Source organism: Pomacea canaliculata, linkage group LG5, assembly GCF_003073045.1.
Source record: "Pomacea canaliculata isolate SZHN2017 linkage group LG5, ASM307304v1, whole genome shotgun sequence".
NCBI classification, from domain to species: Eukaryota; Metazoa; Mollusca; class Gastropoda; order Architaenioglossa; family Ampullariidae; genus Pomacea; species Pomacea canaliculata.
This window is the reverse complement of record NC_037594.1, coordinates 10166890-10182818: the sequence shown is the minus strand read 5'-3', so window position 1 is coordinate 10182818 and position 15929 is coordinate 10166890. Positions and strand designations below refer to the sequence as shown.

The 15929-nt window shown below is 38.6% G+C and overlaps 1 protein-coding gene across 1 annotated transcript; it reads left to right on the top strand.

Annotated features, from left to right (window-relative positions):
• The first annotated feature begins 178 nt into the window (after positions 1–178).
• LOC112563960 (integrin alpha-4-like) lies at positions 179–14954 on the top strand. Its single transcript, XM_025238439.1, is given in 26 exon segments — positions 179–514; positions 1153–1790; positions 2976–3091; positions 3617–3705; positions 4010–4030; positions 4032–4225; positions 4719–4765; positions 5066–5152; positions 5271–5348; positions 5869–5936; positions 6318–6467; positions 6570–6675; positions 6859–7047; positions 7159–7190; positions 7192–7387; positions 8026–8214; positions 8503–8630; positions 9291–9513; positions 10054–10351; positions 10542–10696; positions 10878–11056; positions 11298–11579; positions 11747–11866; positions 12225–12317; positions 12568–12687; positions 13081–14954. Coding segments are annotated over 25 exon segments (3459 nt in total). The 5' UTR covers positions 179–514; positions 1153–1617; the 3' UTR covers positions 13207–14954.
• The last annotated feature ends 975 nt before the right edge of the window (positions 14955–15929 follow it).

Sequence of the window (15929 nt, the reverse complement as noted above, 5' to 3'; positions counted from 1 at the left end):
TTTCACCTGAAGCTTCTCAAACCATGGTCCTCTTTATGCTTACGACTCGACCCTCACGGCTCTGCAAACCGCTTATACGTGCCTTGAACAGTTATTGTTTAAATTTCATACTTTCACACACCTACATATAGAGCCAGGGATGTCACTAGACGAACAGCCAGCATCCTTCAACCAATCACCAATTAGTCAGCGCGACCAGAGAGGAAGCCCACACTCCCTGGATCAATGACTAGCCCTAATCCTGCCTACATATGGTGAAACTGTCCTGATATTTCCTACTAACAATCATTGCATTGTAACCAAAGGTTTGAAGATGTGCTAAATAACATAAAAGTGTTTTCTTCACGGGAGATACCCGGGCAAAGAAATCAGCAAACAGGGATGCAAGGAAGTGGTAAGAAGGACGTAAAGAGTGTAAAGACAAGACAGAGTTAAACTATTGTTCCGGCGATCTGTGCTATGTCAACTACTTCCGTTAATGTGAAAGTGGACGATATAAGAAAATCAGTCAGACGTGAGTGAACAGGACTTTCATAAGGTTTTGAATATTTTTCTGCACGGTTTGAGAAATACGATTTTTCTGGAAGGTCAGGGAACTTAGTTACTTGTTTCTGATAAAAAAGTAGTGACCTCCCAAGTCTGTGACGCAAGTGTTGAAACGGGTAAGGTTAGTAAGGTACAGGGGCCTGATGTGAATATGTGGTCATGTTTTGCATGACTGTGCCGTTCAGATTGCTCTTGATTCAAGCCATATTTCAGCTCTCTGTAAACTTTCTAACATTGTTTCATTGTTCAGATGTATGAGTGCATGAGTATGTGATGATGTGATAATATCCTAGGAATGGTCTATATGCAAGATAGCATGTTTTCTATAATGCATAACCTTATAATTATCTTGCCCTCATCTTTGTGAATTGTCAGTTGTATGCGTGCATGGGCATGTGATGATGTAGGTGTGTCTTAAGAATGGTCTAGAAGTAAGACTGCATTTTTCTTAAAGCTATGATGCACAACCTTATCCTTAGTCCATCCTCATCTTTATCTTGTAAATAGCACTTGTTTTGTTTATTTTTGTATCGAGCATACTTCCAGAGTATAATTACCCACTGGGATTAATAAAGTTAGTCATTGTCATTATCCTTGTCAATCAAGTGAGCACAAATGAGAGAGACAACAGCTACACAGAATTGAAGAGGCAGACACTGGCTTGTCAGCTATTGGGAATCCTCGCTCTGCGCATGGCAGACAATGAAACCAAGTGGACTCACACACAAGGCATGTTCCAAAAAACATCAGGAAATAAAAATTCAGCAGGAAATACATCATGGTAAGCTACAGCCTAGATTGGGGCGGAACACAAGTGGATAAATTCTTCCTCGTGTGGACAAGAACAACAGACCCATGTCAACTTTCACGCTGATATTTTTTGGTAGGTAAACGTTGTTGTTTCATACTCAGTGAACCATCAAACAGCAGGACAAGGGAGCAGGCACCACATAGTCTGCATCAAAGCCTTTTGGCTTGATTTGCTTCGTTTTCAGACATTCACAAAACGAAATGTTTTCGTTCAGGCCTGGGGGATATTAGTAGAAACTCTCTACTTATCAACTGACAAAAATGCCCGCCATCAATGACCGGTACACGTCTGCGGTGTCACTGATGTTGTGTTTCATCATGTGTTGCTCCGGTTTTAACATTGACATCGAGTCCGCAGTCGTCCATTATGGACCTAACAACACCTTGTTTGGATACCGTGCTGAGTTCCTCAAACACGCCAATGGTTATACAAGGTACAGTTATTAATGTCTACATTTGCTTGCTTTTGTATCAATCATTTATTCTTGTTACGTAGTCTGTTTTTTCCAGTCTGTCCGGCAGTTCCGTTATTTGTCGTATGAACCTAAGGTAAGCAAGTCAGATAGCGTGTATGTGGTCACGGATGTAATGTGGAGTAACAACACATATATTAAAGTTGAGAAGGGTAAAGGTTGATAGATGATGTGATGTATGCTATAAGGTGTGATGTGTGATGTGATTTGAGATGTAATGCGACGCGTTGCGTGGTGTGTAGTATTAAAGGATGTAGTGTATAGTCTGATATAGGGTGTGATATGATGTGATGCGTGATGTGAACTATAAAGTGACGTAGCGTGCAGCATAGTGACGGGATTGAGGTCCTTCGTTTCAATGCCCGTGCACCATGCCTGCCCCATTCATATAGTTCGCAGCTCGTGTGAGTGTTGTACAGTGTGAACAGTCGAGAACCTTCTGACATTATCTTGCATCACGAACAGTTAAGGATAACTTTGATAGTGCTGCTGGTGAAAAAAAAATATATATATAACATTATCTATACCACTAAAGATAACTCCAACTACTGTGTTGCCTCCCTTTGTGGACTGGGGCGGGTGGCGGTGATAGGGGAGTACCGAGGCGAAATGTGTCTCCATGTGGACGAGACCGGACAATAGGGCATTTCCGCACCACGACTTTCGAGAGCACTCAAAATTTCATATTCTACGTATGGCAGCTTAACTTGTCCTGCTGAATTTATCAGCACTTAGACGCACCGTCTTCCTCATTTTCCTGGGTCGACATGTACATCCGTGATGGGCAACGTGACATGTCATATGAGTGTCATGTCAATTTGCGACAGAAAGTTTCAAAGTCTTTGCTCATTATAAAGAATAATAAGCTCAGTAAATGATGTGTGTAATAAAATGAACAGCTTACGTCGTTAGTGTTCACAGAGAAGTTCGATTCCCTCTTAACGAGGCTGAAGATTCTTGATCAGCTCATTTACACCCTCCATCCTTACTGTTTGTGCCCTGATTCCTTTAGTAGAGGGATAATAAACACGGTTACTGAACAAAATATGGTAAAATACAAATAAATTGGTCCAAACAAATGGTGCTGCTAGTGACTATGGTGATTAGTGTATTTAGTGTATTTGTGTATTTTTTCTTCTTTCTAAGCTTGCTGGTGTCGGCTCCGCACTTTAAACCTAAGAAGGTGAATTCATCAGGAGTTTACTTTTTGTGTGATCCCCTGCAACAGATTTGTACCAGCCAGACGACCGTCCCATCTACGGGTAGAAAGTTTGTCTTATTAGAAAACATTTAGAGATGTTTAGAAATGTTTACAGATCACAGGGATGGGATATGGGTGACAGTGGGGACCAGGAAAGTGCAGAAAGTTCCTGACTTTGTTGTAAATGTGGGGTAGGCTCTGAGTTACTCTTGATTGTAAACTGTTTAAATTTTACGGTTGCATCAGATACAGTGATACTCTTTACTGTGATGGTGAACATGCCGATTCTGTAAAATATTTTCTTGTCATAGAATAAGTTTCTCACTGTTACGAAACTGGCTAAAAGGCGTTAAACTCACGGCTTATTTGAACATACCAGGTAGTCCCTCTCACGTGCAAGTGTTGGCATGCAAAGTATATTTTCTTTATTTGTATCCAGCTATATATAAAAAATTATAGACTTAAAAAAAATAAAGATGTATTGCAATGGATTGATACTGATAGCAAAAGAAGCAATATACATACATAATTCACTCCATGCTGTGGGTGCTTAACACGAGTGCCTTGTCCTGTGATTTGTTTACAGATAAAAAATACATTAATGTGAGCACATTTGGAGAGGAAGAAGAAATGTATGGCCTGACAGTGTTAATGGTCAACAAATCCACTGCTTTGGTGAGTTCTGAAGTGTAACCAGTTTAATAGCTTGCACTAACGCACACACACACAAAATGAGGAATCGAAATATAGAGAAAGCGAGAGAGATGAAGTACAAAATATGAACAGAGCTACAAGGTACAAATACATAAATGAACTAATATGATTCCTGTTTAGGTTGTAGCTTTCTCGGTGTGTGTGTGTTTTCAGTGGTGTAACGTACAAAGTATGTGAGTTAAATGTTAGGTTAACTTCAGCTTTAACCTTTTACACGCTGTCACTGAGTAAAATAAACCACGTGATGCTTATGTCACTGGGGTAGGTGTGTGGACCGCTGTGGAGCGACCTCATTGGATGGAAGAGTAGCTCATCGTTTTGCAGTGGGGCGGTGCCAGCTGATTCCACCCGGGAAGTCTTCTTGGTCTCCCATGACGAAGGATGTCTCGAAGTACATTGGATCATTCGAGATAGAGGGGAGGTTGGATTGCAGGGACTTGAAAGGTCTGTCGCTGTTTGGCTTCTCCGCAAGTCATGATGGGTAAATCCTTTTTTCTCACATTTCAACCGCAAGCATCACGCTAAAAAGCTATGAATGAGTTTTTTTTTTCTCTGAAGAGGTCATGATAACCTACAAGACTGCCTTTTTCATATGAATTCAGTACACAATAGTACTTACGAAAATAATAGCATATAACATTCCAACTTCTTTTCTGAACCTACGAACATAAAGGGACAGAAAGTCAAAAGCATAACATGAGGAATCTTTGTAGTTGCGCTTATGTTGTGAAGACCTGAGAGTGTGTTACTCGTAGTCGTGGACACTTGTGATCTCATGGCTTTGAGCTTTATATGTGGGCATCTATTTACTCCCCAAGTATTTGGAAAATATCATTATGCATTGGTTAAACAACTTTTGCTGACTTTTAGGACTTAATAATGACTTCGTGCATATTTTCAAGAATGTTTCTATCTGGAATGAAAAATCAGCAAACTGTCTTAACGGCGAATAATATTGTTTTACATTATGAACAGGAAGAAAACATTGTCATCGGTACTCCAGGATATATGGGCGGAAAAGGTGGGTCACGAGGTAAATCAGAATACAATTCATATTATGAAGATTATCTGATTATCGGATTAACGGAAATATGAAATGCGCCATCACTGTTACCTTTTTCATTGACCGTGTTCATTTCCTATTTTCGGTATTCACGTGTCTAAAAATATTTGTCGCTACAAGAAAAGATTAAATACTTAAACATGGATGTTATGATGATCTATGTTAATTTTGCTTGTTTTCTTAGCTGCACTTAGCATGTTGATGCTGTTTTCTTTCTAGTTGCCTTTAAACTGATGCCATCATTATCGTCTTGTACAGGGTCTTTTGGAATCCTTACACTGGGAAGTGGAGAATTCGATATGAAGGAAACTGATTTGTTTGACGATGAAGTTGATGTTTACTTAGGTAATTATACTTGCTTTAAATTTATAATTAAATTTATTCAGTTTTGTATTGCATGTCTGTATGTATACATTTCTTTTCCCAGTGATAAATATTCAAACATTTCTTATGGATGTTACAGGTTTTGCTGTTGCCAATGGAAATTTCTGTGGCGAAGTGAAAATTTGTTTTGCAGTTTCAAACAAAATGCCCGATGGAAGGTTAATAAAACCAAATTTTATTACTATAAAATAATTATCATTACGCTTATTTTGTGTCTTCTGCTTTAATCAGTCTTTAAAATTATGTTTAAGAAGGTTTTAAAGTTCAGTATCGGTTTAAGGAAATACCTATTTTTATTATTGTTAAAGAAAACACGCTGAGTTTAACGAAAATCGACAGATTGAAAGTGTATACAACGAAGGTAGGAGAAAGGTAAAGAATAAGGTGCTAAAACCTACCGAACGTTTGAAACATTAACAATAAGTGGTTCATCGGGTCAAGAGCTCAGCATTTAGAAGTGCTCTAGCCCTTACCCCAGCAGCCTACGAGTATCAGAAACCTGTGCTAAAATGTGATATTTAGATATAATTAGCGGTATTTGTTGTGAAAATTCTTAAAATCGAATAGAAGAATAATGGCTTTTGATACCAGATTGACGTCTTTGCTGTTTATGTTTTATGGTTGCATCAACCTTTACTTAATAAAAGATAAATTATGGTTGATAGTGTTGGTGTTTCAGGTCTACATTGTGGCCAGAGAACAACATGCAGTCTTCCGTAAAGTTCAGCTATTGTTAGGTCCACAGGTCAGTTACCTATTTGTTTATAGTTATGACTGTTGAAAAGACTGCATTCAGTGAGGAATTCAGTTATGTATACTACAAATTAGGACGTGAAGAGGTATAGATGATACATGGATACATTAAGTTAAATGCTTTACAGTAAGAAAGCCTTCATCGCTAATGATCCCTATTGGCATCAAATGTTTACGACAAAGTATTGGATTTAAAAAATAAAGAACAATTGTAATAAAATTTTCTTGTTGGCAGCAATGACACAGTGTTTTCGCATCAGTCTCTTCTCGATGTCACTCGAAGTATTGTTAATTATCTTGACAAATACCTCATTGATTTCTCCTACATACATCATCATTTTATGGTTAGTAACCTCCAAGTCACTCTGTGTAGAGCTACTCCTCCTTCGGGTTCAGCCTGTGCGCCATGGACATCAATGGCGACGGTCTGTCTGACCTGCTGGTGGGAGCCCCGACCTACTCGGATGACAGCACCGACCCGAATCGTATGACTGCGGTACAGTCCTCGTCTATCTGCAGCTGCAGGTGAATAAAAAAATTCAGTGTACTAGAATTTTTTAATTAAACAAAGTTTTTTTTCAATGATATGTATAATTTTCTAATCTATATCTTTGATTTGAAGCAGGGTAACCTTGTAAAGAATGTTAACCTGGATGGTGGCAGAAAAAGCTTCGCTCGTTTCGGATCAGCTATAGGAAATATTGGCGACATCAATCAGGACTCGATACAAGGTAGTTTCAGTTTTAAACATCACTTTCAAAATATTCACGAGGAAGATAAAGAACGCACTTTAATTGAGCAGCCACAGGCCGGACCTCAGATCATGATATATTTCTTAAAATATTTATTTCCCTAGCAGCTTACTTAATGTTCATTTTGTACTGCACCCATATCTTAAAGTGCTGATGTTACAGATGTGGCTGTCGGCGCCCCACAAGAAGATGAAGGAAGGGGAGCAGTGTACATATACCTGGGGAGTTCAAAAGGACCGGAAACGACCTTCTCACAACGGATCTCTGGGCGAGATATTGGGAAAGGATTGTTCTCTTTCGGGTCTCACATATCGCAGCCCACTTCAGACATAAGCGCTTATAAATATCCAGGTCTGGTTGAAACTAAGTAACTGTTATCAGTGGTTCAAATCCTCCTCCTCCATCATCCATCCATCCATCATCAATCATCATCATCATCTATTGTCTCATTTTATATTTCAGACTTTATAGTCGGAAGTCCTGAAAGCAACTCCGCTGGTAGTTCTCCGCACCCGACTGATCATCAATGCAAGACTGAATATCCTCACAACAGCTAGCCATATAAACATCTCCAGCAACCCCTGTCTCGTCAAAACCAAAGTGGATAGCTTCAAGACCAGTGGATGTATGAAACTAAGTTTATGCCTAAACTACTCCTCCAGCTTCACAAGTTATCCATATGAAAATCTTCGTGAGTTCCTCTAATTCCTATCTTGTACACAGAAATCAAATGAATCGAATCTTTAAGCAGAGCAACATTTACGACATTGGTATGGTCAAAAAGCAGTAAAACTGTCACTTTTGATAGCATTTTTTTAAAATAAGAGATAAGTATGAAGCTGCATATAGACATTATTAAGATGTTCAGATACATTTAAGTACAAAAACATTCAACAATACGGAAGCGGCATAAGAAGTAAACAATTTTCTCAGTCAGTATCGTTTTGGTTAATTGTTACATAAGGCAATTGTTCCTGGTCTTACACATTTTTAAAGTAAAATGAAGGCAGTGGTGAACATCAACTGACTGTCCGAATCAACAATCTCATAAGAAGTCCCCCTACCTCCAAACTGCCTACACCACGTGTTATGTTTTTATTGCTTAACTGACCGGAATATTCTGCACAGGAAGTCAAGAAACTTCTCGATTATTAAAAATGACTAATAATAACTCCAAGTCGCACTGTTAAACGACAGGAGATAGAATGATCTAAGAAGTGTGACTTTGTGTTGACGAACATGTAACGGGGCTATGGAGATATAAAGTCATCCTCTTTACTTTCAACGTTTGACTTATCTTTTATATCTCAATGTCTTCCTTCGTCCCAGCCTTTGACCTGACGTTTCAAGTCGATTCTCTGATGACCTATGACCCGTATAGGCGAGTACGGCTGTACAGAGGTCAAGGGGACTCCCCATTGACGATGGTTAAGGAAACTGTGTCCGTCAACGTGCAGAAAGGTTACTGCATGTCATTCGATGCCATACTCATGGAGGTAAAAAAACAAAACAAAACTGGTAATCAGTCACACAAGCATATGCACAGATAATCACGCACACACGCACACGCACGCACTATATAAAAATATTTTTCAGCACTTTAAAATTTAGCCAATTTAAACAAGTTTGTTTTTAATTATTTTCCCCGACGGCTCTAGTACTGGCTTGAATACAGGTGTATCAAGAATGAAAACTACACATCACACTGCACACGACATCATCAGAGGGTGGCTTAAGGGTAACTTCCGGTTATACTTACTGAGATACATGGCTAGACCTGACATACACTCTTTTCCTTTTGGACAGGACGAGATCACCAGAATCCTTTTTTACCCGTGAAAATAGAAGGAAATTTTACTCTAAATATGACAACCTTGCGTGGAATTGTGAAACCCATTTTGAACTCATCTCTTCCAACCAGCACATCGGCTGAGGTATCATCTGTTTATCTATGCTTGTTTACTTTTGTGTATCCCATTATGTCTGACTGTAACGTTTTGAAAGCAATTTGAGACAAACCAGAAAGAATATACAAATGCAGTGGCAGGAGAAGATCTTTTAGTTTCCATATTATTTGTGAAATATTTGAAAAACAAATTAGGAGGAAGAGAGAGAGAGAGAGATTCTAGTTGACATTACAGATCACTTACCCTACTAAATGCAAAATATTTGTCAATATATTAAATGATGTAATTATTTTATAAAATTACGTTATTTGTTCAAATAACAAATTAACTTATTAATATATTTTATTTACATATTTATTAATTTATAAACAGTATCGTCCTATTTTATAATTTATGGTTTGTTCGTATTCTTAGCGTCTTTGTCTCTTTCTTATGTCATCGTTTACTTTGACAATCGATCATCCCTGCGAGTTTTTGCATTTTATTTTTTATTCTAATTTTTGATTAGTTCGTAGCCTCGTTGTATTTCTCCATTCTTATGATCAATAACCTTAGATAAGTCCGTTTTCTTCAGCTGTTTATACTAAGTCAATAAACTAACAGATTTTTTTTGTTTTCCATTTGTTTTAAATGTAATGAATATATATATATAGAGTAATGCATACATAAATTCTTTCCATCTTAAAGCTGCGATTTCTGACCAAGTGTGGCGAGGATCAGAAATGCAGACCGGACTTGGTTTTGTCGGGAAACGTGCTCCACGTGCCTTCAGAAGAAAGTCTGAATCTGAATGTTGTCAACATCACGAGTGAAGTGGTGTTAAACCTCTCTGTCACCAACAAACAGGAAACAGCTTACGGGATCAGGCTGATAGTCAGCATACAAGGAGAGATTCAATTTCGAGCTGCAGGTTTGAATTCACAACTATTAAGAGCATTTTCTTTTTACAGTATTTTCTTTCCTTCTTTCTTTATTTTTTTGTCAGTAACTCGGAATTAACAATTAGAACGGCAATGGCAAAGGATAGTGCAAATAAAATGCAAAGAACAAAATAAGAAATACGCTCAAGATAAGGAATAGAATAAACACTTAAAAATAAAGGTTATAGGGAAATAACAAAGACAACGACGAAGGTGATGATAAAAATAGCACAGCTCTAAAGTGTCGATTGTTACCTCCCCCTATACTAAGGAAATGGTCATAGTTCCCTGATTAATTTGAATGTTAATTTTCTAATAAATACGACTCTGACATTGCTGCCAAGTTCTTACCTCCCTTCTCTGTATTTCATTAAGCCGGTTTACCAAGTTCTTGCCTCCCTTCTCTGTATTTCATTAAACCGGTTTACCGAGTTAAAACATTTTATATTCGGTGTAATTGTCAAAAACCTGCTAAGTACTCGAGAACAATATTTTAACGATTAACAATTTCTATATCATTTCGTTTGCAGATGGTGATAGCGGTTCACATTTTATTTGTGAAAGCAAAGACAACTCAGAAAAGAGTGATGATCAGAGGTCCTTTAGTAACTTGTTTGAACTGGCTACGCTTGAATCAAGGGGGAGCATTGTCCGTGAAACTTCTGTTCGAGGCAGCCTCAGTTCCACTGGAGGCCAGCTCTCCCGTGATACCTTCAATGTTACAGCCGAGCCCTACGACATGGTTCATAATCCAGATGAAGATATGAGTGACAATAGGATCATTTTAAACTCCGAAAAGGCTATCATTGCGGACCTACAAATATTTGGGTAAGTATGTTATACCCTATACCTAAAGGTACTAGACGCACTCATGTACACCATTCAAAAAACACAAATAAATAATCCACCATTCAGGCTTGAAAAGTAGTATTCAGGCATATCCAATTAAACAAGAAGACAAAGACACATTATAACTAGTACCTTCTAAAGTTATGAAGGAGATTTTTTTTTTCTGAAGTGAGAATGGAAGACTAATAAAGAAGATTAATACTCAATGGCAGATAATCTCCATAGTACTGAACGAGGAAGAACAGAATCCGTGGAAGTGGTGCTTTGGCATCTGTTTGGAGGTTCTACGAGACTTTGACCTTATTCAAAATCTTGTGGAGATGGGTCGTGTCATGATATTGCTTCCAGTTTTCAGCGAGGATAGCAAAATTAGACGAGGACTTCCTTACGACATGTATATGGACATTGTGACAAAACTTTTGTTTTCCGAGGGCTTCGGTGAATAACGGTTTTTAACAAATAAATGTGCATCGCGATTTAAAGTGCGGAAGGTTTTTGCGTGCAGCTCCTCGACCCCTCGCTATCTGTATGTCTACGACTCCGCCCACACGGATCTACAGGCCGCCCACACGCTGCTTGGTAACCAATAACGGCCCGAGTTTCATGCCCGCTACTCACGTGAACATAAGCCTTCCATATATGGACATGGAGGGCAGGGAACTTGTGACGTCACACAAAGTGATGGTTAGTTGCAGTTACGTGCTTCTTTAGTGCTAGAGCGCTTATAAGGGCTGTTAGACTGTCTCGTGACCCTTTTTAGTTGTGGATATGTTTCTTTTAAAACATCAACGTGCATTTCTCACCTTTCCTTTTTATTTTTTGTGGGATGGCAAAGAAAAAAGCTTACATAAGGGGGTGTGGCATTTTAAATTAAATAAAGATGACACAGTACTTTACGAGACTCATCGTCGTTTGTTTCTAACAGATAAAACAACCAGATGGAACCATAGAGCAGTGTCTTGATGTCAGCTTATCAAACTCAGCTGTGGTAATGACAACACACTCGTCTCAAGCACCATCATCATCACCATCACCACAGACATCCCAGAAATCAAACATTCTTCTGCCTCAGACCACAGGCAGCCCGGGGTCGGAGTTCGTGCCCCTCGAAATAGAGCCATCACGTCGCCGCCGTCGTCAAGCTGGGAACGAGATGCAGGACATCTTCGTGAACTCGACTGAAGACAGAGACAGCACACTGCGAATGGTGTGGCTATAAGTAGACGACCTGCAGCATTTGTCAACGTGTCATGCTTACTAGAATAGTTAAATATTTATTGCCTGGTAGTCCGCAGAGGTGAGTTTTGTTAAAGCACATGCTTGGGGATGTTTTATCTACAATATTAGGCAATGTGTATTTGTTCTCGTTTACAGGACTGTGACAGCTACATGTGTCAGATATTCCAGTGCAGCCTTCCTGTACTCCCGAGACATGCACAGGCTGAGATTAATATCTCCATTGTTTTCAACAGCAAACTCTTGCCTTTCTCCAGTGTAAGTGCTGTACTCGAGCTTCTCTCACTCCTTGTCTGTCTGTCGCGAGAGAATTTGAATGTTTGCGTGCTTTTGTGATTACTCTTCTAAGACGGAATTGAAGTATGACTAATCTGGTCGCTTTGAGCTGTTTATTAAAGTCATTTCCTTTTTGGAATGTGTTCGATCTTCAAGGAATGGTCGGGTTGAATTTCTTCTGGTAATTGTGTAAAACTCAGTAAAGATAATATCTCCATATTATGGGTGAGTACATCGCTTCCGTTCTTTAGAAAGCTTGAGTACAAATGGGGCGTCACTAGTCATCTAATCCAAATGCACACAATCGAGATTTTGTCAGCTTTTTTTTCTACATTTGCAGAAGATCCTTAATATCTTGTACCTGTCTGACAGCAAAGTGGCGGAACCATCAACACCATTCTTCCACCGATGGACAGAACCGCGATCGAAAAATGTACGTATATGGAAAACATAATTAAACCTCGGTAAAAATGAGCATTATTATAATAATATTGCAAGGATAAACTCTGTTGTTGTTTATCAAGAAGAAATGTCATATATAAAATAAACCTAAATTTTGCACAGGTTACAGAGACTAGCTCATCCATCTGCTACTCAAAGAAACTATTTTTTTCCAAAACACTTACCCGCCTATTCTGCAGGGTCTCGTTTTCTTAGTGCATTTCCCTCAGTTGTGTTAACAGGTTGATACCGTCCTTCGTCAAGTGATGTCTTCACACAGAGAGATCAATATCTGGATTATTATTGGCGGAGTCATCGGCGGTCTTGCAGCGCTCGCCATTATCACCGTCATTCTTAGACGAGTGAGACTTGATTTGCTTCCTTTATCTTTGTCATTTATCTAGAAAATGTGGTGAAATATAAAAAGTTCAATTTTTTTCACTATTGTTTAGTCTTACTATAAGCAACACTAGACAGGATCCTAATTTCCCTTTAATTTTCATCAGTTGACTTTTGATGAAGAATATATATATATAAAACAAAATTCATAGATTATGTTCTTCGTGTGTTATTTTCTACAATAGGTGTCAGATATATGCTGTACATTAAACCACTTTCATAAGTTTCAATGGGGGAAACACACTATTGGCCTAAAAGAAGATTCAGTGAAGCGACTGTTGAAAAAAGTGATAGAGATAAGATATAAGTCCTGCTAATATTTAAGTTTCAAGAAAGTGGACATTGCTGTTTGACAGCTGGGCTTCTTCAGACGTGCTGACAAACTGAAGCTGCAGAGACTGAAGAGAGAAAGCGGTTACTATGACAACAGACGACGGCCTCCACTCAATCTTACAGAGCAAACGGCAGTTGAGGGGAAATGAGAGGTCAGCAACTCCGACATCTTGGGCCGTGCACAGTAGAAGAGAGGGTTAAAATAAAATGACAATTCTACTTCAACTTTAGATTAGTTTAATCATTTGCATTACTGGTTGCCAAGGTTTTGATTTTGTGTCAAGTATTGGTGTCCAGAGGAGATGTTCAGATATGTCTGAGTGAATGATGTGACGATCTGAGATAAACGTTTACAGCTATGAATGTTTACTCGCAACTTGTGTTACAAGACGATCATCTGACTGATATGAGTTGTCATGGACTACAAGATCGGAACTTATTAACTTTCTAGCTTTCATTCGTTCATGGGAACATTCCCTGTGACAAAGTAAATCTGGGCTTCTGATGGTCCGTTGAGAAACCGTTACGCATACAATACAATTTCTTTTATTTGAACACACGCTAGTTGCTTTAATTCAATAGATATTATGTTTGACCTTTGTAATTTTGACTTGCAACACGCTTCTTCTTTTTCTTTAGTAAGATCGAGAATGATTACATTTTTAGTCGCCAGCCACTTAATGTGTGATGGTAAGAGGCAATCATGCTTAGTTCTGGCAGAAACACCACTGAAGACACAGGAGATTAAATTGAAGAACAGGAAGCTGGTGAAGACATGCGGTCTCTTGAGCACATGAGCTGGCGGAAATCAAAGCAAGGCGTGTGGTCAGGGAGGAAGTCACACCCTAAAGGACCTTAATGTGTCAACACGACCTAGCATCACTCATAGACGTTAGTTATTTTGCCACAACCGTTATTTTGTGCACCAGTAGGATTATAGAGACTTCGCTTCTTCAAGACAGCACACAAAGAGATGAAAGAAAATCAGTCTTGTATCATAGACATCTAGATGAAATTCCTATTGTTACATGTATATATCAATATGTATCAATGTGCTATACATATATAACCCATACATGTACTCTTATGAGTATTCCTAGATTTTTATCAGCTGAATTTTGGCTTAAAAATATCGCAATTTTTTTTTAAAGCAAATGATTAGCAGTTAAACAAAAAGAGCGAGAATCTTTATGTACGGAAAAGAAATTTGAGAGAGAGGGGGAAACCTGTATTAACAAAAAGACGAGAAGTTCAACTTCATCACAGTGAACATCCGGGCAAATTGTGCCGTTATGGATGTAGTGTGTCAGGTCCTCGCAATACAGTGAAGCTCGGGTGTGCTGGGTTCGGATCTCGTCTCCTGCAAGGTGGTCTTTCTCCATATATGTAGTACCTGCGTAAGGACATGCTGCTTTGCCATAGTATCGCATAATCGGAGTTCTTAACCGTGCTAAACGCCGAAGAGTCACATTTCCAAATCACCTAAAGTCTCATTGTTTGGCAACGTGTTGGCAAACGTGTTTGAACATATTATTTACTGGAGTGCTAAATGTTCTGATCATTCACTATCAAACTTCTTATTTCCTGTGACCTTTACACACAATTTTGGCAAAGAATTGTCGGCGGCATCTTCCCGGTTAAGAAAAACGTTTTGTTACTCGGCTCTGCATAAAAAACCTAAAACATTCAAATACGACATTTTTCAAGACCGAAGCTTTGATTAATATATACAAACAACAAACAAATAAAAACTAACAAATAAACAATAATAAAAGTTAAAGTTTTAAATTATTTTTACTTCGACAGCGTCCACATGCACTGTTTTTATATCAGCTTTTCATATAAAATATCTATAAATTATATTGTTTTATACGAATAAAGATAAATACTGTAATCATTTATTGAATATGTAATATGTCCAGACGGTTGAGTGTGTTCTGGCTGTACTCTACTGAAGTGTGTGGATGAGCTCGATCTGTGGAGTCGTCTCCACTTTCTCTCTCGCTCCTTCCCTTGTATTTCTTATCTTCGTCGCACACATGAGTGACTGGATGGCGGCGAATTGCTTGGTTGAACGAAAGTACTTCCACCCAGAAGTGACTTCGGACTTTCAAGACAGGAGAGTGATGAATGATAAATGGAAGAAAACAAGAATGCACGGAGCGAAAGTAAAAAAAAAGGAAAAGAAAAATAGCAGCATTAAAAAACAAAGCAAAGCACAAAAAGAAAAAAAAAGAAACCAAAAACTGGACGACTATTGAATAGAGAGAACTAATTCTGGCCTAAGACGAAATGTGAACCCAAAACTTACTGTCCTCATTGTGTTGATCACCAGCGAGTGACCCACCACGGCGCTCCCAGGACTTTTTAGTCATCACCCTCTGTTATAAAAAATTGCTAATTGTATAATAACTTGATAAACATGTTTTCTTGTGCTTACTGAAAGTTGAATAATGCGGATATTGCGAGACCTTACAGAAGCAGAAAAATATCACCTTGCCAGAAATAGGTGTATAGCTAATGTCTGCTCCTCCTTGCGTCTGTATGAACTCCTGTTTTTTTGTGTGAACAAGTTCTACCTCCTGACCAAGTGTGAAGCGAACAAGACTTGCAGTTCTGACTTGGTTTTAGAAGGTCGTGTGCTTCACTTCCCATCAGAAGAAGGTCTGGATCTGAATGTCGTCAACAGGACGAGTGAAGTGGTCTTAGAGCTCACTTTGACCAACAAACACGAAATAGCAGCAAGGATCCATCTGACAGTCAAAATACAAAGACGCATTCCATTTCGTTTTATTGAAGGTTTGTTTGATACATATTTGAAAAAACAATAATGAAACTAACTAGATGAAACAATGGTAACAATGTCTACAGC